The sequence below is a fragment of the Myotis yumanensis genome, unplaced genomic scaffold, assembly GCF_028538775.1.
Source record: "Myotis yumanensis isolate MYYU_CA2020_CCGP unplaced genomic scaffold, mMyoYum1.0.hap1 SCAF_1, whole genome shotgun sequence".
NCBI lineage: Eukaryota > Metazoa > Chordata > Mammalia > Chiroptera > Vespertilionidae > Myotis > Myotis yumanensis.
The window spans coordinates 2,233,136-2,254,216 of NW_027223752.1; the positions used below are offsets into that span (position 1 = coordinate 2,233,136).

General features: G+C 64.4%; 1 long non-coding RNA gene and 2 gene segments (V, D, J or C); all 3 read left to right on the top strand.

Moving 5' to 3' along the window:
- Positions 1-15,579, top strand: part of LOC138999217 (Ig alpha-1 chain C region-like) — an 89,818-nt gene extending 74,239 nt beyond the window's left edge. The window contains 3 exon segments of the C gene segment in view: positions 14,126-14,428; positions 14,603-14,941; positions 15,132-15,579. Coding sequence covers positions 14,126-14,428; positions 14,603-14,941; positions 15,132-15,526 — 1,037 coding nt within the window.
- Positions 540-2,863, top strand: LOC138997882 (immunoglobulin heavy constant epsilon-like). The segment is given in 5 exon segments: positions 540-549; positions 1,199-1,498; positions 1,621-1,944; positions 2,029-2,349; positions 2,424-2,863. Coding segments are annotated over 5 exon segments (1,296 nt in total).
- Positions 15,580-15,666: 87 nt separating the features above from the next.
- On the top strand, positions 15,667-18,905 carry LOC138998860 (uncharacterized). Its single transcript, XR_011469277.1, has 2 exons — positions 15,667-18,478; positions 18,788-18,905. It is a non-coding gene; the product is annotated as an uncharacterized lncRNA (long non-coding RNA).
- Positions 18,906-21,081: the final 2,176 nt, after the last annotated feature.

A 21,081-nucleotide genomic window follows, 5' to 3' on the forward strand; every position in this document is an offset into this window, starting at 1 on the left:
CTGAGCTGAGCTGGGCTGAGCTGGGCTGAGCTGAGCTGAGCTGAGCTGAGCTGGGCTGAGCTGAGCTGACCTGAGCTGGACTGGGCTGAGCTGGGCTGAGCTGAGCTGAGCTGAGCTGGGCTGAGCTGAGCTGACCTGAGCTGGACTGAGCTGAGCTGGGCTGAGCTGAGCTGAGCTGAGCTGGACTGTGCTGAGCTGGGCTGAGCTGGGCTGAGCTGGAATGGGCTGAGCTGGGCTGAGCTGAGCTGAGCTGGGCTGAGCTGAGCTGAGCTGGGCTGGACTGGGCTGAGCTGAGCTGAGCTGGGCTCGGCTGGGTTGGCCTGTGCTGGGCTCTGCCTGGTCCCACAGGGTAGTGCTGTTTTCTGAGATCCTCCTGACTTGGCTCAGTTGTGCTAAATGTACCCCATCCATGAGGAAGGTTGTCCTTAGCTGGCAGGTGGAGATGGATGAGGTAGAGTGCATTTGGTTTGACTTTGTAGTCAGAGATAAGATGAGTTTCATGGCTTGAAATGTTCTATTCTGGGCTCACCTGGGCCAAGATGGACCCAGGTGGGCTCCCTGGAGCTGAGCTGGACTGGGCTCAGCTGGGCTGGCTGCACAGAGCTGGGTCCGGGTCCAACGGGCTGAGGTCTGGGGTTCCCAGGCCAGGGGACGGCAGGCAGGGTCACTGCTGGGGGCGGGCCTGAAGTGGGCTCCCTCCGGTGGTCAGCAAGGAAGCCTGGCTGGTCAGTGAGAGGTGGGGTGAAGGGGCATCCTCAGCTGCAGAGCGTCCAGCCCAGTGAGCAGGAGGTGGGGGTGGGACGGGCCACACTCGTGATTCCTATGGGTTGGGGGCCTCTGGACCCCAGGCCTTGGCAGGGGGGCTGAGGGTGGGGGCAGAGGAGACATCTTGCTGATCCCTGGGGTGTCGGGGTCCCTGCTCCCCAGTCGGGGGGGGGGGGGGCGTGATGGCTCTGAGCCTCTGCTGCTTGAGGAGCGGAGAGCTCCCTCATGGGCGGGTGGCATGTGCTGCCCTCAGGGCTGAGGGGTCCAACGAGGGGCGGGGGCAGCAGCAGCTTCGGGCGGCACAGGCTTCTGGGAGGAACCACGAGCCAGGGCTGCTCCGTGCCCCGGGCTGGAAGGAGGGCCCATGATCCATCCCAGACTCCCGGGGCCCTGGGAGAGGCTGCACTGACGGGGCCCCCGTTCCATCCCGCAGCCTCCGTGCAGCACCCATCCGTCTTCCTCTTGGCCCCCTGCGCTGGGGGGGCCACCTCCGTGACGCTGGGCTGCCTGGTCAAGGACTACTTCCCGGAGCCCGTGACCGTGACCTGGGACGCGGGGTCCCTGAATACGAGCGTCTTGACCCTCCCTGCCGTCAACTTGAACTCCAGCCACTCCACCACCAGCAGCTACGTGACCGCCTCTGGCGAGTGGACCAAACAGACGTTCACCTGCAGCGTGGGGCACGCCGGGTCCGATCCCATCAACAAGACCATAGACATAGACCTTGCGCCAGGTAGGCCGAGGCCAGCAGGCGAGGAGCGGGCCGGGCAGGAGGGCGGCGGAGGGGGCTCGGAGGCTCAGAGAGGCCTCCGTTGACTGTAGACAGAGATGAGACGAGCACTCCTCTGTCCCCAGCGTGCGCCACGAACGTCACCCAGCCCACCGTGAGGCTCTACCACTCGTCCTGCGACCCCAGCGGCGACACCCACGCCACCATCCAGCTGCTGTGCCTCATCACCGACTTCACCCCGGGCGACCTCAAGGTCACCTGGCTGGTGGACGGACAGAGGAGCGAGAACCTGTCCCCGACCACCGACCCCCCTCGGCAGGAGGGCGCGCTGGCCTCCACCATCAGCCGGCTCAACATCAGCCAGGGGGAGTGGGTGTCCCTGAAAACCTACACGTGCCAGGTCAGCCTGCACGGCTGCACCGTTAAGGCCCAAGCCCGCACCTGCCCAGGTACAGCCCTCCCTGCACCCACACCCGCCTGTCGGGCTGGCAGGGGCCGGGCACAGCCTCACACAGCCCCTCTGCACCCTCCAGAGTCCGAGCCCCGCGGCGTGAGCGCCTACCTGATCCCGCCCAGCCCCCTGGACCTGTACGTCCACAAGTCGCCCAAGGTGTCCTGCCTGGTGGTGGACCTGGCCAGCCTGCAGGGCATGAAACTGCAGTGGTCCCGGAAGAGCGGGGCCCCCCTGACCGGGGCCACCGAGATCAGCAAGCACCACTTCAACATGACCTACTCGGTCACGTCCACCCTGCCCGTGGACGCCAACGACTGGATCGAGGGCGAGACCTACGAGTGCAAGCTGACCCACGGGGACCTGCCCCAGGCCATCGTGCGCACCATCGCCAAGGCCCCCGGTGAGCGGCCGGGCCGAGGGGAGGCGGGCGGGCCCCCTGGAGCCGGAGCCGGCTGACCCCACGCCCGTCCACAGGCAAGCGCGCTGCCCCCAAGGTCTTCGTGTTCCCGCCGCCTGAGAAGGAGCAGGGAGCCCAGGACACAGTCACCGTCACCTGCCTGGTTCAGAACTTCTTCCCCGCGGACATCTCGGTGCAGTGGCTGCAGGACGGCACCCTGATCCCCAGCGACCAGCACACCACCACGAAGCCCCTCAGGGACTGGGGCGCCAGCCCCGCCTTCTTCGTCTTCAGCCGCCTGAAGGTCCCCCGGGCCGACTGGGAGAAGAGGAGCAGGTTCACCTGCCGAGTGACCCACGAGGCTCTGCCCAGCTCACAGACCCTCGAGCGATCAGTGTCCAAAGGCCCTGGTAACTAATGCCCTCCCTCCTGCCCCCTCCAGGGCTCCCGCTGGGACGGAGCGGGGGCTGCCGCCCCTGCCGCCCCTGCCGCCTCTGCCCCCTCTGCCCCTGCCCCCTCTGCCGCCCCTGCCCCCTCTGCCCCTGCTGTCAATAAACACTTAGCAGTGCCAGCTCCGAGCCCAGGTGCGCTCGTTCTTGGGGGGTGGCTGAGGGACTGTGGTGACTGGCACAGAGGAAAGGACTCCGAGAGGGGCCGGGAGGCTTGGGCGGGGCTGAGCGGGGCTCTGTCCACCTCCCTCCCGCCAACCCCACATGCATCCTGCCCACTCCAAGGAGCCTTGGGAACCAGAGGGCGGGCCCAGGGAGGACCATGGGGACCCAGCTCAGCCCACAGCCCCTGCCTCTCCGGAGGCCCTGGGGGCCTTGGTCTCCACCCCGGGCTCCTGCTGGCCCCTCTGGACACAGACCAGCTCCCAAGCCCCAGGCCCAGCTGCACACACAGGCCCTGTGGGTAGAGGGACGGGCTGAGTGCGATGCCCACCAGGCGCCCACATGCAGGGAGCCAGACAGCCCCCAGCCCCCGCCAGCCCCACGGCCATCCCGAGCACCATGGGCAGGGACAGGCCCCAGCCCCCGTGGCCCAGCACCACGCCCACCGCACCCTGACCCTCACCTCACTCCACCCAGACGGTCCCACGGACAGGCCAACCCTCACAAACACGCCCGTGGGCTCACACGCAGTCACGCCTGCCGTGCCCGCCCTGCCCCCACACAGCCTGCACTGACCCAGCAGCACCACCACCGCCACCCTCCGTGCCCCCTGTGGTCAAACGTGTTCCTGGGCAGCCTCCCTTGGTCTACCCCGTACCCAGGCCACCCCGAACCCTCGCTGCCCATCACGCCTGGGCCACAGGACCCAACACGGGCATGGAGAGGACCCCCTCAGCTGGGAGCCCAGCAGGCCTCCCCCAAACCCTCCCTGCCAACAGCATCCACAGACGGACAGACACATACATGGACACACACACACACACACACACACACACACACTGATGCACAGGACACACACACACGAACACACACAGACACCTACACACAGAGACACATAGACACAATGCACAGACACACACTGACATACTAACACAGAGAGGCACGCGTGGACACACACATGGATACATGCGCTGACACCTATGGACACAGACACACAGGTGCACACATGCACCTGGGAAATGGGCGCCATCCCACAGCCCAGAGCCTGGAGCTGCAGGGATCAGAGTCAGGGACCAAGTCCACCCCTACCCCAAGCTCCTGTGTACGTCTAACAGCCCAGACCCCCCCACTCCGTCCTGTGCACACACACATGCATGTGCGCACACACGCACACACATGCTTGCACACCAGCTAGCAGCACCCATGAGCACGGAAAGCAGTGAACACCACCAGCCAAGGACACAGCCCAGAGGGACCAGCTGGTGTGCTCCCGCGAGCCTGGCGCCTGCACGTGGCACGCCTCAGTGCTCAAAGGAGGCCGAGGGACAGCGGTGGCCGCCCAGGCCAGGGGCAGCTCGAGCCCCACATGGCCAGGCCAGCCCCTCGGAGCGACGGCCCAGGCCGCGGGGCTCAGAGCCCCCTGCAGGCTCAGGGCAGCTGCTATGCGCAGTTTAGAGGCATCTCCGGGCGGCAAGCGAGAAGCTGAGCGAGTTCAGGGCTGGGTGGGCACCATCCTCCCGGGTAGGGGGTGGGCAGAGCAGGAGCTGGGGTCCGAACGCAGCCTGAGGGATGGAGGGAGAGAAAAGGTGCCACAGGGGTGGGGGCAGCGGGCTGCGGCCTTCCCACAGGCCACCCTGGGCCAGGCCAGGCAGGGCTCAGACCCCAGCCCTGTAGGTGGGCCGGCTGCTCCTGACAGGGACTGCCTGAGCCCCGGGCATCAAGGACCAGGCCTCAGGGCCCTATGCTGCCCACACTGAGGGGGGGCTGGCTGACCCCCACACCCAGGCTTTGGGCTGGCTGACCCCCACACCCAGGCTGGGACTGACTGACACCCACACCCAGGCTGGGGGCTGACTGACCCCCACACCCAGGCTGGGGGCTGACTGACCCCCACACCCAGGCTGGGGGCTGGCTGACCCCCACACCCAGGCTGGGGGCTGGCTGACCCCCACACCCAGGCTGGGGGCTGACTGACCCCCACACCCAGGCTGGGGGCTGGCTGACCCCCACACCCAGGCTGGGTAATGACTGACCCCCACACCCAGGCTGGGGAATGACTGACCCCCACACCCAGGCTGGAGGCTGACTGACCCCCACACCCAGGCTGGGGGCTGGCTGACCCCCACACCCAGGCTGGGGAATGGCTGACCCCCACACCCAGGCTGGGGGCTCACTGACCCCCACACCCAGGCTGGGGGCTGACTGACCCCCACACCCAGGCTGGGGGCTGGCTGACCCCCACACCCAGGCTGGGGGCTGGCTGACCCCCACACCCAGGCTGGGGAATGACTGACCCCCACACCCAGGCTGGGGGCTGACTGACCCCCACACCCAGGCTGGGGAATGACTGACCCCCACACCCAGGCTGGGGGCTGACTGACCCCCACACCCAGGCTGGGGGCTGGCTGACCCCCACACCCAGGCTGGGGAATGACTGACCCCCACACCCAGGCTGGGGGATGAATGACCCCCCCACACCCAGGCTGGGGGCTGACTGGCCTGCGCCCACAGAGCTGGACCTGCAGGACGTGTGCGTGGGGGCGGCCGAGGGTGAGGAGCTGGACGGACTGTGGAGCAGCCTCTTCGTCTTCATCGCGCTCTTCCTGCTCAGCGTGACCTATGGCGCCTCCGTCACCCTCTTCAAGGTGGGACCCTGTCCACTCCAGGGCCGGGGAGGGAGGGAGACCGACGGGCAGGACCCCTCACACACGCCCTCCTCGCAGGTGAAGTGGGTCTTGGGCGCCGTCCTGCCGGGGCCGCCCCAGGTCACCCACGACTACGAGAACATCGAGGACCCCGCGTGGCCGACGGCCTGGGCCCGGAGCAGCTGAGCGGCCTCGCTGCCTTCCTCCCCCGGCCTGAGCGTCCCTGAGGCCGCCGCTCTGCCCCAGGCTGGCGGGAGCAGACACACCTCCAACGGGGCCGGGGCCGGGACCCAGCCACAGCTCACGGGCATCCGGAAGGTTCCAGCTCAGGCCCAAGGCCCAGGCACCCCGGGGAACCCACCAATCACGGCCCTACTCCCACCCCATCTGCCTCCCTGAGGGGCCCGGGCTGCACCCATGGGGGCGGCCACTCTGGGCTCCCCTCTGACCCCCAAGGTTGGAGCCGCTCCCATTCTTACTGGACAACTCCTGCACCACAGGGAGGCCTAAAGCCACGGCCTGGCCCACCGCCCCGAGTCCAGAGCCAAGCCCGGACTCAGCCCAGTCCAGCCTGAGGTGTCCCTCCCCGACCTCCCTCCCAGGTCTGAGGGCCCTGCCCCTGGGGCCCTGGGCCCTCTGCTCGCCCTCCCTGCCTCCACCCACCCGGTCCTGCAGGGTGTGGAGGCTGAGAAGCCCCTCTGGGGAGAGGCCCTGGGACCGTGTGGGGCTGTGGGCAGGGCCCCGCGGGAGGAGAAGGGCTCCCAGGAGCAGAGAAGGAGACCCATAGGTGGAGAAGGGGTCCCCCAGGTGGAGAAGGGGTCCCCCAGGTGGAGAAGGGGTTCCCTAGGTGGAGAAGGGGTCCCACGGGCGGTGAAGGGGTTCCCTGGGCAGAGAAGGGGGTCCCAGGGGAGGAGAAGGGGTCCCCCAGGTGGAGAAGGGGTCCCATGGGTGGAGAAGGGGTTCCCACGGGATCCACACAGCAGCCACTCAGTCCAGCGGCCCCAACCCCATCCACCACGGCCTCATCCCAGCTCCCCCTCGGGCTTGGCAGTCGGTTTCCTTCCCTTTGGGTTTCTCAGTAAAGTTATTTTTTTATAAATTCCAGGCCCCCCGAGTGCGCTTTGGGGGCGGTGCCTGTGGCCCCGTGGGGGTGGTCAGATGAGGGGCACAGGGCACTGCTGGGGCTGCAAGGGGCCCTTCGACACCCCCAGAAACACCCGCTTGGCCCCATCACACCCCTCGCTGGTCTGCAGCCCAGCTCGCTGCCCCTTCCCACACTGACACAGACGCCAGCACCCCACACCGACCCCCACTGTCAGTGCCAGCCACGGGGACGCAGCTCCCAATCCCCAGGCAGGGCCAGGATCAGCTCCCCCATCCACCCACCCGCTGAGCACACACACGGGCCGTCCTCGGCCCCCGTCCTCCCCAGACAGTCCGGGAGACCTGGTGAGCTGTGTGGGGCCGTCTGCTCGAGAAGAAACCAGGTGAGCCCAAGAGACGGCCCCCGTGAGATGACCAGAGGGCCAAGGGCAGTGGGGCACCAGCCGTGCCTCCCAGGTAAAGAGCCAGTGCCCTGGTTGGGGGACCTGCCCCTGGGGGTCTCTGTGCAGCCGCTGGAAATGGCAGAGAATGCATGAACACATGTGACGAAGGGCAGGGTTCTCTCACATACAAAGAGCACTCGGGAGCCAATAAAAAAGCGCAGTGAGCAGCAGGTCCTTCACAGCAAGAAAAACCAAGTGGCCGAATGGGAAGAGCAGCTCAGTAACTAGAAAAGGTGCCACGGGAGGAACGGGTCTGCCCTGCTCAAGGTCGCACCCTGTCTGGGGCCGGGACAGCATTAAGGCCACTCTGCAGGCCCACAGGCCGCCTTGCCAGCGTCCAACGCCCAGGATCCCTGGACGGGAGACTCCAGACCCAGCCCCCCATGGCCCTTCAGAGAGCCTGGCTCCGTGGGGGGCCCGCATCACAGGGACGATGCGGAGGAGGATGGAACCGCCAGCGCGCAGCCTGCCCGGCTCAGACCTGGGCACCCGACCCCATTGGAGTAGAGCGGCCACATCCAGGCAACTCTGAGGCCTGTCCAGAGACGCTGAGGACTCGCCAAGCAGGGCACCGGGGCAAGGGCACTGAGGTCAGGGGGCCTTCAGGCTGCAGCCCACCCTGCTGTGCACTCACACAGGCTCACTCCACACACACTTGGGACACAGACTCACACTGTCACACCCTCAGGGGCACACACACGAACAGACACACAGATGCACACACAGCCGCAGGGAGCAAGGCCCAGCCCACCCCCTCGCACGGGCTCTCGGGCAGGGGGAGCCTGGTGCCCTCCTGCCCTCCCCTCGTCTCCTGCCCTGGGAGCCCCCGGCCAAGCTCAGCGTCCTGGCTCTCTGACTTGCAGCCCAGATCATGAGACACCCCATGGGCCCCAGAACAAGGACAAGGGCTCAGCTCACATACGGTGAACTGCGTCTCTGCCAAGCCCAGGAGGGAGGAGGGCGGGTCACCCCACCTGCGGGCCACCCCACCGGGCCCCCCACACACACACCTGGGCCCAAGCATGGCCGGGCAGGGAGAGGACAGGACCACACCCAGGCCTCAGGCCCTGCCACCTGCCTCCCAGCCCTCCCAGCAGCAAGAGGCTGCCTCCCGTGCCCCTCCCCCCACGCCCTCCACTGTTAACCCCCACAGTGGCCTGAAGGGTGACCCCAAAGCTGGGTCCACATCCACCGGTTGGCGAGCGTCGCACCCCGTGGCCCCCAGTCCGCCGGCTGGCGAGCATCGTCACCAGAGAGGAGAGGAGATGCGGACACAGAGGAGACTGGGCGCTGTGGGGCCTCCGGACGGAGAATGAATTTCTGTTGTTTGAAACCACTTCGCCTGTGTCCTTTGTCATGGATGCCGCACGGCCGGCACGGCTTGGCCACGCAGAGGCCCCCTTCCCAAGAAGCCGGGAGGACCCGTCCCCAGCTCTCCCCTCCCAGCGGGACCCTCGAGCAGCCTGACAGCAGCCCCAACAGACGCCTCCTCTTCTGCAAGTCACACTCCGGTCTGCACCCACAGTGGGGCCATGCCATCCCTGTGTGAGCCTGGCCGCGTCCCCCCGCCACCCCCACTGACCTCCTTGGTTTCCTCCAGGCCAGGCACAGTGCCAGCCATGAGGCCCCATCACGGGTCCCTTGCTGGTGCCCCCTGCCCCCTGGGGACCGGCTTTGGACCCCCTGGAGGGGCATGGCCTGGGGGTTCCCGGGCAGGCAAGAAGGCCGAGCCGGCCCTAGCTGGTTTGCTCAGTGGATAGAGCATCAGTCTGTGGACCGAAGCGTCCCGGGTTCGATTCTGGTCAAGGGCACATACCTGGGTTGCAGGCTCCTCCCCAGCCCAGGCCCAGCGATGTGTTTCTCTCACATCAGTGTTCCTCTCTGTCTCTCTCTCTCTGTCTCTCTCTCTCTCTCTCTCTGTCTCTCTGTCTCTCTGTCTCTCTGTCTCTCTCTTCCACTCTCCCTAAAACTCAACGGAAAAATATCCTGGGGTGACGGTTAACAACAAAAGAAAGAAGGCGGAGCTGCCGGACCCTCATCCCACGCAGACAGCGCTGGTCCCGCTGGTTCCGGAAGCTGTGCGGGGGGCATCGGGTCAAAACCCAGGCGCCTGGGACACTGGGGTCCTAGAAACACCCAGAGGTTCTGAAGCGCCCCAGGGTCCCACCTCTGTCCACCCTCTGTCTCCAGCTCCGCCTGCCCGGGGCCCCTGACCCCTGTGGGGAGCTGACCTCCCCGGCGCCAGTGTCACTGACCAGCAGGTGCGCTGTCTGGCTCGGACAGTCAGCACCTTCTGCAGGTGAAAAAATGACTGACTGGTAAACACAGGCGCCAGCCAGCCCAGCTGCCCTTGTGTGTCCAGGCCGGGCCACCTCCTGGGAATGGGGGTCACGGGTGGGGGGCCCAGGGGGCCTGTGGGAAAGCCCAGGAAGGGGAAAATGGGCAGATGTGGGCCGAGGCAGCACGTGCTGCTGGACCTGCAGGGGGACCTCACGCCCACCCTGGCTTCAGGCTGGGCCCCAGATGCTCACAGTCATGCTGGGCCAGGGTGGCTCTGCCTTCTTGCCCACCCTGTGCCTGCTCACCGGGGGTCACTCAGGGCCAGCCCTGTGCCCGGGACCCGTCCCCCCTGGGGCCACCTCAGCCTGTCCCTCGGCTCCCACTGCACTGCCTCGGCCTCTGCGTCCCTGCAGCTCGGCCCCCGGCCCAGCCCCATGAGCAGCCACCCGAGCCAGGACCCACCGCCAGACCAGGCTCCTGAGGGTCACAGCCCAGGCCACACACACCTGGCCTTGCCACAGCCAGACCACAGACCAGACATGACGTGCAGACGGGCAGCCCAGACTGTGGGACAGGAAGTGGCGAGTGACCCCATCTAGGGTCATGACAAGGTCTGAAGCCCCTCCCCAGACTGCCCCTCAGTATCATCCTTCCCCAGAGCGAGCGAGAGCCAGTAGGGGCAGGGGTCTCTGCGACACACAGCCTCGGGCAGGGCAGCTGGCCAGGGGCCTGAGGTTCTCCGCCTTGGACCCTCCAGCAGCCTCGAACAGGTGGGTCCTGGGTGCTGCCCCATCTCCTCCTCATCAGGCACTCTGAGCCGTCCTGGGACCAGGGTTGTGGAGAGCAGGCACCAAGACAGAGGAGAGAGAAAAGGCAAACAGGACCGAGAGCCAAGAGGACCCAGGGCAGGATGCTCTACCCGGACAGGGATGAGCTGGGATACTGTGGCCTGGGCTGAGCAGAGCTAAGCTGAGCTGGGCTGAGTGAACTGGGCTGACCTGGGCTGAGCTGGGCTGAGTGAACTGGGCTGAGCTGGGCTGAGCTGGGCTGAGTGAACTGGGCTGAACTGGGCTGAGCTGGGCTGAGCTGGGCTGAGCTGAGCTGAGCTGGGCTGAGCTGAGCTGGGCTGAAGAGTTAACTGGGCTGAGCTGGGCTGAGCTGAGCTGGGCTGAAGAGTTAACTGGGCTGAACTGGGCTGAACTGGGCTGAGCTGGGCTGAGCTGGGCTGAGCTGAGCTGGGCTGAAGAGTTAACTGGGCTGAGCTGGGCTGAGCTGAGCTGAGCTGAGTGAACTGGGCTGAGCTGAGCTGAGCTGAGCTGGGCTGAGTGAACTGGACTGAGCTGGGCTGAGCTGGGCTGAGTGAACTGGACTGAGCTGGGCTGAGCTGAGTGAACTGGGCTGAGCTGGGTTGAGCTGGGCTGAGTGAACTGGACTGAGCTGGGCTGAGCTGAGTGAACTGGGCTGAGCTGGGTTGAGCTGGGCTGAGCTGGGCTGAGTTAACTGGGCTGAGCTGAGCTGAGCTGGGTTGAGCTGGGCTGAGCTGGGCTGAGTTAACTGGGCTGAGCTGAGCTGAGCTGGGTTGAGCTGGGCTGAGCTGGGCTGAGTTAACTGGGCTGAGCTGAGCTGAGCTGAGCTGGGCTGAGTGAACTGGACTGAGCTGGGCTGAGCTGGGCTGAGTGAACTGGACTGAGCTGGGCTGAGCTGAGTGAACTGGGCTGAGCTGGGTTGAGCTGGGCTGAGCTGGGCTGAGTTAACTGGGCTGAGCTGAGCTGAGCTGGGTTGAGCTGGGCTGAGCTGGGCTGAGTTAACTGGGCTGAGCTGAGCTGAGCTGGGTTGAGCTGGGCTGAGCTGGGCTGAGTTAACTGGGCTGAGCTGGGCTGGGCTGAGCTGGGCTGAGCTGAGTTAACTGGGCTTAGCTGGGCTGAGCTGGGCTGAGCTGAGCTGAGCTGAGCTGAGCTGAGCTGAACTGGGCTGAGCTCGGTTGAGCTGGATTGAGCTGGGTTGAGCTGAACTGAGCTGAGCTGGGCTGAGCTGGGCTGAGCTGGGTTGAGCTGGGCTGAGCTGGGCTGAGCTGGGCTGAGCTGGGTTGAGCTGGGCTGAGCTGGGTTGAGCTGGGCTGAGCTGGGCTGAGCTGGGCTGAGTTAACTGGGCTGAGCTGAGCTGAGCTGGGCTGAGCTGAGCTGAGCTGGGTTGAGCTGAGCTGAGCTGAGCTGAGCTGGGCTGAGCTGGGCTGAGCTGGGTTGAGCTGGGCTGAGCTGGGCTGAGCTGGGCTGAGTGAACTGGGCTGAGCTGGGCTGAGCTGAAGTGAGTGAGCTGAGCTGAGCTGGGCTGAGTGAACTGGGCTGAGCTGGGCTGAGCTGAGCTGAGTGAACTGGGCTGAGCTGAGCTGAGCTGAACTGAGCTGGGCTGAGTTAACTGGGCTGAGCTGAGCTGAGCTGAGCTGGGCTGAGCTGAGCTGAGTGAACTGGGCTGAGCTGGGCTGAGCTGAGCTGAGCTGGACTGAGCTGGGCTGAGCTGAGCTGAGCTGAGCTGGGCTGAGCTGAGCTGAGTGAACTGGGCTGAGCTGGGCTGAGCTGAGCTGAGCTGGACTGAGCTGGGCTGAGCTGAGCTGAGCTGGACTGAGCTGGGCTGAGCTGAGCTGAGCTGGACTGAGCTGGGCTGAGCTGAGCTGAGCTGAGCTGGGCTGAGCTGAGCTGAGTGAACTGGGCTGAGCTGGGCTGAGCTGAGCTGAGCTGGACTGAGCTGGGCTGAGCTGAGCTGAGCTGAGCTGGGCTGAGCTGGGCTGAGCTGGGCTGAGTTAACTGGGCTGAGCTGAGCTGAGCTGGGCTGAGCTGAGCTGAGCTGGGTTGAGCTGAGCTGAGCTGAGCTGAGCTGGGCTGAGCTGGGCTGGGCTGAGTTGAGCTGGGCTGAGCTGAGCTGGGTTGTGCTGGGTTGAGCTGGGCTGAGCAGTGCTGAGCTGAATGAGCTGAGCTGAGCTGAGCTGGGTTGAGCTGAGCTGAGCTGAGCTGGGCTGAGTTGAGCTGGGCTGAGCTGAGCTGGGTTGTGCTGGGTTGAGCTGAGCTGAATGAGCTGAGCTGAATGAGCTGAGCTGAGCTGAGCTGGGTTGAGCTGAGCTGAATGAGCTGAGCTGAATGAGCTGAGCTGAGCTGAGCTGGGCTGGGCTGAGCTGAGCTGAGCTGGGCTGAGCTGAGCTGGGTTGTGCTGGGTTGAGCTGGGCTGAGCAGGGCTGAGCGTGACTGAGCCGAGCTGAGCTGAGCTGGGCTGAGCTGAGCTGAGCTGGGTTGAGCTGAGTGAACTGGGCTGAGCGGGGCTGAGCTGGGTTGAGCTGGGCTGAGCTGAGCTGAGCTGGGCTGAGCTGGGTTGAGCTGGGTTGAGCTGGGTTGAGCTTAGCTGAGCTGGGCTGAGCTAGGTTGAGCTGGGTTGAGCTGAGCTGAGCTGGGCTGAGCTGGGTTGAGCTGGGTTGAGCTGGGCTGAGCTGGGCTGAGTTGGGCTGAGCTGGGTTGAGCTGAGCTGAGCTGGGCTGAGCTGGGCTGAGTTGGGCTGAGCTGGGTTGAGCTGAGCTGAGCTGGGCTGAGCTGGGCTGAGTTGGGCTGAGCTGGGTTGAGCTGAGCTGAGCTGGGCTGAGCTGAGCTGAGTGAACTGGACTGAGCTGGGCTGAGCTGAGCTGGGTTGAGCTGAGTGAGCTGGGCTGGGCTGGGCTGGGCTGAACTGAGCTGAGTGAACTGGACTGAGCTGGGCTGGGCTGAGCTGGGCTGGGTGAGCTGAGCTGAGTGAACTGGGCTGAGCTGGGTTTAGCTGGGCTGAGTGAGCTGAGCTGAGTGAAATGGGCTGAACGGGGCTGAGAGGGACTGAGCTGAGCTGGCTACCAGGGGCGAATGGGAGGAGGTGGGTTCAGTATGGATCACGTCCAGAGCCAGTACCCCACCCGGGCTGCCCCCTGTGTTTCTCAGGGCACATGAGGGCCATGCAATCAGAGGTCCCTGTGCCCTCTCTTCTCCCACCACGTCCCTGCGGGAATCGGGAACAGACCAGTGGTGTCCTGTGTGCCCAGCCTGTCTGGGTGGGACACCTCAAAGGGCTGGTTTGGTCGAGTCTCTAGTCTCCAGAGCTTCGTAGGCCCTGCAGTGGGCCTCTGTTTGCTGGGGCTGCGGTGGTTTGCAGAGGGGGCTGGTTAGACTGGACTCTGACCAGGGAAGTCTGAGTGGCCCACGGAGGCCCAGGCCCCTCTCCTCTGCGCGTTCCCTCCAACACAGCAAGGCTGGCCCTTGGGCAGGCCAGCTGCAGGGCCAGACCCCTCGGTGCTCACCTGTGTCCCCCTCAGGGCTCACCTTTCATGACCCCCAAACTCTGGGAGAGACATGGCCACGCCCACTGCACAGAGGTAGCTGAGGCCCCAGCGGTGCACACACACTCAGCTGGTCCATGGAGAGCCGTGTAGATGACGTGGCTCCATCTGCACGTGGCCTGTGTAAGGAGCGTGTCCCGGTCCACGTGCCGGAGCTCTGAGCAGCGTGTCCAGAAACAATGCGGCTGGACTCAGCGGCCAGTCCCAACCCCAGTGACTGGCCTTCGGGCTGAGTGACCTGGGGCAGTCACTCGCCCTCTCTGTGCCTGTTTGCCCAGGGCAGAGGGGCGGTGGGCATCGTCCCATTCACGTGGGGCTGTCAGGGGTCTCACAGCGTGTCCTGTGTTGCAGCGAACCCCACCAGCCCCACGCTCTTCCCACTGAGCCTCTGTAGCACCGACTCAGCTGGTCACGTGGTCATCGGCTGCCTGGTCCAAGACTTCTTCCCATCGGCGCCCGTGAACGTGACCTGGGGCAGCAGCGGACCGGGCACCTCCATCCAGAACTTCCTCCCCGCGCTCACCTCCCGAGGCCTGTACACCATGGTCAGCCAGCTGACCCTGCCGGCCGACCAGTGCCCAGAGGGCGCGACCCAGAGTTGCCAAGTGAAGCACAACTCCAGCCCCATCAAGACCAAGAACGTGCCCTGCAAAGGTCAGAGGTCGGGCCAGGGCAGGGTGGGGGCACCACCACACCCACCGGGGCTCCCCTCAGACAGCAGTGGGCTCAGGCAGAGCCCCCGCAGAGGGCAGGCGAGGGTGGGGCTGGAGCAGGACGTGGGACGGGGATGTGGGGCCAGGGGCACTGAGGGCTCTGCCTCCCTCTCAGGTATTTGCCCGACGCCGACGCCGCCCACAACATGCTGCGAGCCCCGCCTGACCCTGCGCCCGCCAGCCCTCGAGGACCTGCTCCTGGGCTCCAACGCCAACCTCACGTGCACGCTGAGTGGCCTGAAGAAGCCCCAGGGCGCCAGCTTCAGCTGGAACCCCACGGGTGGGAAGGATGCCATCCAGGAGGCCCCGCAGCCTGATGCCTGCGGCTGCTACAGCGTGTCCAGTGTCCTGCCCGGCTGCGCCGAGCCGTGGAACCGTGGGCAGACGTTCTCCTGCACCGCCACCCACACCGAGGCCAAGAGCCCGCTCACCGCCACCATCGCCAGAGCCTCAGGTGGGCCGGGCCCCGCCCCAGGGGCGCCCCAGCACCCCACGGTGGGCCAGGCGCACGCCTAAGCCTGCCTGCCCCAACCCCTGGCGCCCCACTCACATTCTACAGAGGGAAACTGGGCGCAGGGCACCCAGCGGGCAGAGGGGCTCTCCCCTCCCCGCCCACACCCCTGACCGGCTCCTCTGTCCCCCAGGGAACACCGTCCCACCCCAGGTCCACCTGCTGCCGCCGCCCACGGAGGAGCTGGCCCTCAACGAGCTGGTGACGCTGACGTGCGTGGTGCGGGGCTTCTACCCCGGCGACGTGCTGGTCCGGTGGCTGCACGAAAACCAGGAGCTGCCCCGAGGGAAGTACCAGACGTGGAGCCCCCAGCCCGAGGCCAGCCAGGGCAGCGCCACGTTCGCCACGACCAGTGTGCTGCGCGTGGACACCGAGGCGTGGAAGAACGGGGACAACTACTCCTGCATGGTGGGCCACGAGGCCCTGCCCCTGAGCTTCACGCAGAAGACCATCAACCGCCTGGCGGGTAAACCCACCCACGTCAACGTGTCCGTGGTCTTGTCAGAGGTGGACGGCACCTGCTACTGAGCAGCCCGCCCGCCCGCCCCGCCCTTAAATAAACTCTGTGCTCGCCCAAAGCAGCCACCCTCCCTCCAGCACCTGTCTTGATCCTCTCGGCAGGGCACCTCGAGGTGCCCTCACACCCGTGCGCTTGTGTGTGTGTGTGTGAGCGTGAGTGTGAGCACGTGAGTGTGAGCATGTGAGTGTGAGTGTGAGTGCGTGGTGCACAGTGATTGAGGCCAAGCTGGAGTGAAGCCTGAGGCTGGCAGAGCCGTGGGAGGCAGACACGGCTCAGTGGGCCCTAAGGGCATGGTCACCACGGATGGTCCCGCTCATCTCAGAAGCCGCCTCGAGGCGTAGCGGGAGGGAAAGCGGCGGAAGGGAGCAGAGCGGCCAGGGCAGGGTCTGCGCCACCTGCCGGGGCCAGGGCGTGAGAGGAATGGCATGGAAGGAGGGCCGGATTCCAGGGCCCCTCACCCCTGGGTAGGCACCACACAGAGATGAAGGCCAGCCCACTGACTCACAAAGAAAGGGCACCACACACAGAAGGTGCACATGGGGGTGCACACATGTTCTCTATATGCTCACACTCACATGGGTGCACACACAAATTCCCTGTGCTCACACTCACATGGGTGAGCACACACATCCCCCACATGCTCACACTTACATGGGTGAGCACACACACACACACACTGAGCCTTGCAGGTGCAGGAAGTTCATGGCCTGGGCCCAGCTTCGGGAAGGCAAGGGAAGTCCCCATCCAAGTCCCCAGTGGGTTTTCCCCAGGCCCAGCCCATTGTCCCAGGTCCCTCCTAGCCCCAAACCACAGGACGGGGGCAAGTGGGGGGTGGCCAGAAAGACAGCTCCCACCAGGACCCCTCTCAGCTTCTGTGTGGGGCCTCTGGCAGGGGGCGTGCAGGGGGAACAGAATGGAAAGGGAAGTCCCATGACCACCTGGGACACTGGGCCCCAGAGCCCCACAAGGGGGCAGCGAGGCCCTGCTCTTGTCTTAGATACCTTCTGGGCCTCCCCAGGGGACCTGGCCTTAGGCTACCTCTGTTCCCAGGGCCAAGGTGGGGTAAGAGCTCCCAACAACCCTGCCCACTGCTCCCCTCTCAAGGGTCCAGTCACCCAATGGCAGTAGGGAGAGCAAGGTGTTGACTGGGGAAATGCTGCCATAGTGAAGGTGCCCCAGCCACCAGGAACCCAGGACCTGCCCGAGGAGGAGCTTCCTAAGGAGACCGGGAAAGGAGGAGAAAGCAATAGATGAGGGGCTGAGCCAGCAGATGGACAGATAGGTGGATGGACCATAGGACATACGATGGATGAAAGGATGGACAGATGGATGGAGGATAGATGGATAGATGGATGGATGATGGATGGATGGGTGATGGATGATGGATGAATGGATGATGGATGGAGGATGGATGGATAATGGATAGAGGATGATGAGTGATGGATGGATAATGGATGGATGATGGATGATGAATGCTGCATGGAAGATGGATGGAAAATAGATGGATGATGGATGGATGGATGATGGATGATGGATGGATGGATGATGGATGATGGATGATGGATGATGGATGGATGGATGATGGATGATGGATGGATGGATGGATGATGGATGATGGATGGATGGATGATGGATGATGGATGATGGATGGATGGATGGATGATGGATGGATGGATGATGGATGGATGGATGGATGATGGATGATGGATGATGGATGATGGATGGATGGATGATGGATGGATGGATGGATGGATGATGGATGATGGATGGATGATGGATGGATGGATGGATGATGGATGATGGATGGATGGGTGGATGGATGGATGATGGATGGATGATGAATGGATGGATGATGGATGATGGATGGATGGATGGATGGATGGATGATGGATGATGGATGATGGATGATGGATGATGGATGGAGGGTGAATGGATGATGGATGAAGGGTGATGGATGGATGGATGGATGGATGATGGAGGATGGAGGATGGATGGATGATGGATGGATGATGGATGGATGAGTGAATGGGTGATCAGTGGGGGAGTAAATGGGTGGATGGATGGATGATAGGTGGTTGGGTGGGTAGATGGATGGATGGATGGCTGAATGGATGAATAATTAGATGTATCAGCATGTGACAAGCAGGTCCAAATTCCATTTAGCATGGCAGTCTGTGCCCTAGGATCCTGAAGCCAGCAGGGCTGCCTGGCCTTCACTGGGCCCTCCTTCATGCTCCTTGTAGCTCATCAGCTACATTCCCTGGGAGGGTGACAGAGGGCCCTGGTCATGTCCATCCAGCCCTCAGCACATGAACCACAGCCCCAGATCCACGTCTCAAAGTGGGGCAGCTAGAAGGTGGGCTCGTCCATCCTCTCCGGCCCCTTCAGGGCCCAGGCCGGCTCAGCCCAAGAGCAGGAGTGTGGTGAGGACACAGATAGGCCTTGGGCTTGAGCTCTCCTTGGAGCAGCAAAGATGGTGCCCACCCTCCTGCCCTGCCAGCTCTCTCTCCCTAAGGCGGCCTGAGATGCTCCCAGACAGAGGCCCTGTGGGCGTCTCCAGAGCCGCAATGGCTCCAGCACCTTCTCCAGGGACCTGCCACCTCATCCTCTCTAAGGCAGCCTCGCCTGTGAGATAAGGAACCACACTGCTGTGCCCCGACCCCAGAGGTGCGGGGAGGGAGGGCGGTGGCTCGGCCCACACCCACGAAGGTGCATGCTTTGCAGGCTCTCAGTGTCTTGCAGGTTGCCAGGAGCTGCTTCCCTGCGTGATGATAGACCTGCCACAGGAGAACCTGGAGGAGGACGCCCTGGGAGCCAGCCTGTGGCCCACCACGGTCACCCTGCTCACCCTCTTCCTGCTCAGCATCTTCTACAGCACAGCACTGACCGTGACAAGCGTCCGGGGCCCACCCAGCAGCAGGGAGGGCCCCTCGTTCTGAGCAGGAGCCAGCCAGGCACAGGTGGGGGCGAGGAGACAGCGTGGTGGGCTAATGGGGCATGGGGCACCTGGCTAGCAGGGAAGCATATGCTACAGGGGGGTTGGAATCTGAGGGAGTCGTCCCTCACAGACACCAAGGACATGGGCAGGCCGGGGCCTGGAGCACAGATGTCACCCCTACAGGGTCAGGGAATCTGCTTCCCACCCGGTGCATCCACTGCAGGGTTCCATCCAGTCTGCCCTGAGCCAGCCCAGGGCTGAGGGTGGGGTGTTGGCAAGGACCCTGCCCCCTCAGGATCGACCCCAGGCCCTGACCCTCCAGTGTTTGCAGGAAGGAGCATGGAAGAGACTCCCAGAGCCCAAGCGGACACCAGAGCCAAGCCCGGCGTGGAAGCACCCGCCCATCCCCACACCGGCCTTCCTGGTACAATAAACTTGTGACCAACACAGACATTCTCTGACTCTGAATGAGGGGAGGGGGCAGGGGACAGGGGGCGGAGGGGGAGGTTCAGAGAGTAGGGTACCAGCCTCATGCCCCACGGCAGGTTGACAGTGAACATGGAGACGGGGGCCCCTGGCAAGGCCACCAGACCAGGTCCTACATATGGCACAGGTGTGAGCAAAAGCAGGTCTCACCAAGGGGAATATAAACAAGATCCTCACAGGAAGTGGGCCGGTTCCCTTGTCCTGATCACTGAACCCTGGTCCTGATCACTGAGCCCTGGTCCCTGGTCACTGAGCCCTGGTCTTGGTCACTGAGCCCTGATCAGTCACTGAGCACTGGTCCCAATCACTGAGCCCTGGTCCTGGTAACTGAGCCCTGGTCCTGATCACTGGGCCCTGGTCCTGATCACTGAGCCCTGGACCCGATCACTGAGCCCTGATCAGTCTCTGGGCCCTAGTCCTGATCACTGAGCCCTGCTCCTGATCACTGAGCCCTGGTCCTGGTCACTGAGCCCTGGTCCTGATCACTGAGCCCTGGTCCTGGTCACTGAGCCCTGATCAGTCTCTGGGCCCTAGTCCTGATCACTGAGCCCTGGTCCTGATCACTGAGCCCTGGTCACTGAGCCCTGGTCCTGGTCACTGAGCCCTGGTCCTGTCACTGAGCCCTGGTCCTGATCACTGAGCCCTGGTCCTGGTAACTGAGCCCTGGTCCTGTCACTGAGCCCTGGTCCTGATCACTGAGCCCTGGTCCTGGTAACTGAGCCCTGGTCCTGGTCACTGAGCCCTAGTCACTGATCACTGAGCCCTGGTCCTGATCACTGAGCCCTGGTCACTGAGCCCTGGTCCTGATCACTGAGTCCTGGTCACTGAGCCCTGGTCCTGATCACTGAGCCCTGGTCACTGAGCCCTGGTCCTGGTCACTGAGCCCTGGTCCTGGTCACTGGGCCCTGGTCCTGGTCACTGAGCCCTGGTCACTGAGCCCTGGTCCTGGTCACTGAGCCCTGGTCCTGTCACTGAGCCCTGGTCCTGATCACTGAGCCCTGGTCCTGGTCACTGAGCCCTGGTCCTGTCACTGAGCCCTGGTCCTGATCACTGAGCCCTGGTCCTGGTAACTGAGCCCTGGTCCTGATCACTGAGCCCTGGTCCTGGTCATTAAGCCCCGGTCCTGATCACTGAGCCCTGGTCCTGGTCACTAAGCCCTGGTCCTGGTCACTGGGCCCTGGTCACTGATCACTGAGCCCTGGTCCTGGTCACTGGGCCCTGGTCCTGGTCACTGAGCCCTGGTCACTGAGCCCTGGTCCTGATCACTGAGCCCTGGTCACTGAGCCCTGGTCCTGGTCACTGAGCCCTGGTCCCTGAGCCCTGGTCCTGATCACTGAGCCCTGGTCCTGATCACTGAGACCTGGTCACTGAGCCCTGGTCCTGGTCACTGAGCCCTGGTCCTGGTCACAGAGCCCTGGTCCTGGTCACTGAGCCCTGGTCCGGATCACTGAGCCCTGGTCCTGGTCACAGAGCCCTGGTCCTGGTAACTGAGCCCTGGTCCTGGTCACTGAGCCCTGGTCACTGAGCCCTGGTCCTGGTCACTGAGCCCTGGTCCTGGTCACTGGGCCCTGGTCCTGATCACTGAGCCCTGGTCACTGAGCCCTGGTCCTGGTCACTGAGCCCTGGTCCTGTCACTGAGCCCTGGTCCTGATCACTGAGCCCTGGTCCTGGTAACTGAGCCCTGGTCCTGGTCACTGAGCCCTGGTCCTGGTCACTGGGCCCTGGTCCTGGTCACTGAGCCCTGGTCACTGAGCCCTGGTCCTGGTCACTGAGCCCTGGTCCTGATCACTGAGCCCTGGTCACTGAGCCCTGGTCCTGATCACTGAGCCCTTGTCACTGAGCCCTGGTCCTGATCACTGAGCCTTGGTCCTGGTCACTGAGCCCTGATCAGTCTCTGGGCCCTAGTCCTGATCACTGAGCCCTGGTCCTGGTCACTGAGCCCTGATCAGTCTCTGGGCCCTAGTCCTGATCACTGAGCCCTGGTCCTGGTCACTGAGCCCTGGTCACTTAGCCATGGTCCTGGTCACTAAGCCCTGGTCCTGGTCACTGGGCCCTTGTCCTGTCACTGAGCCCTGGTCACTGAACACTGAGCCCTAGTCCTGGTCACTGGGCCCTGGTCCTGGTCACTGAGCCCTAGTC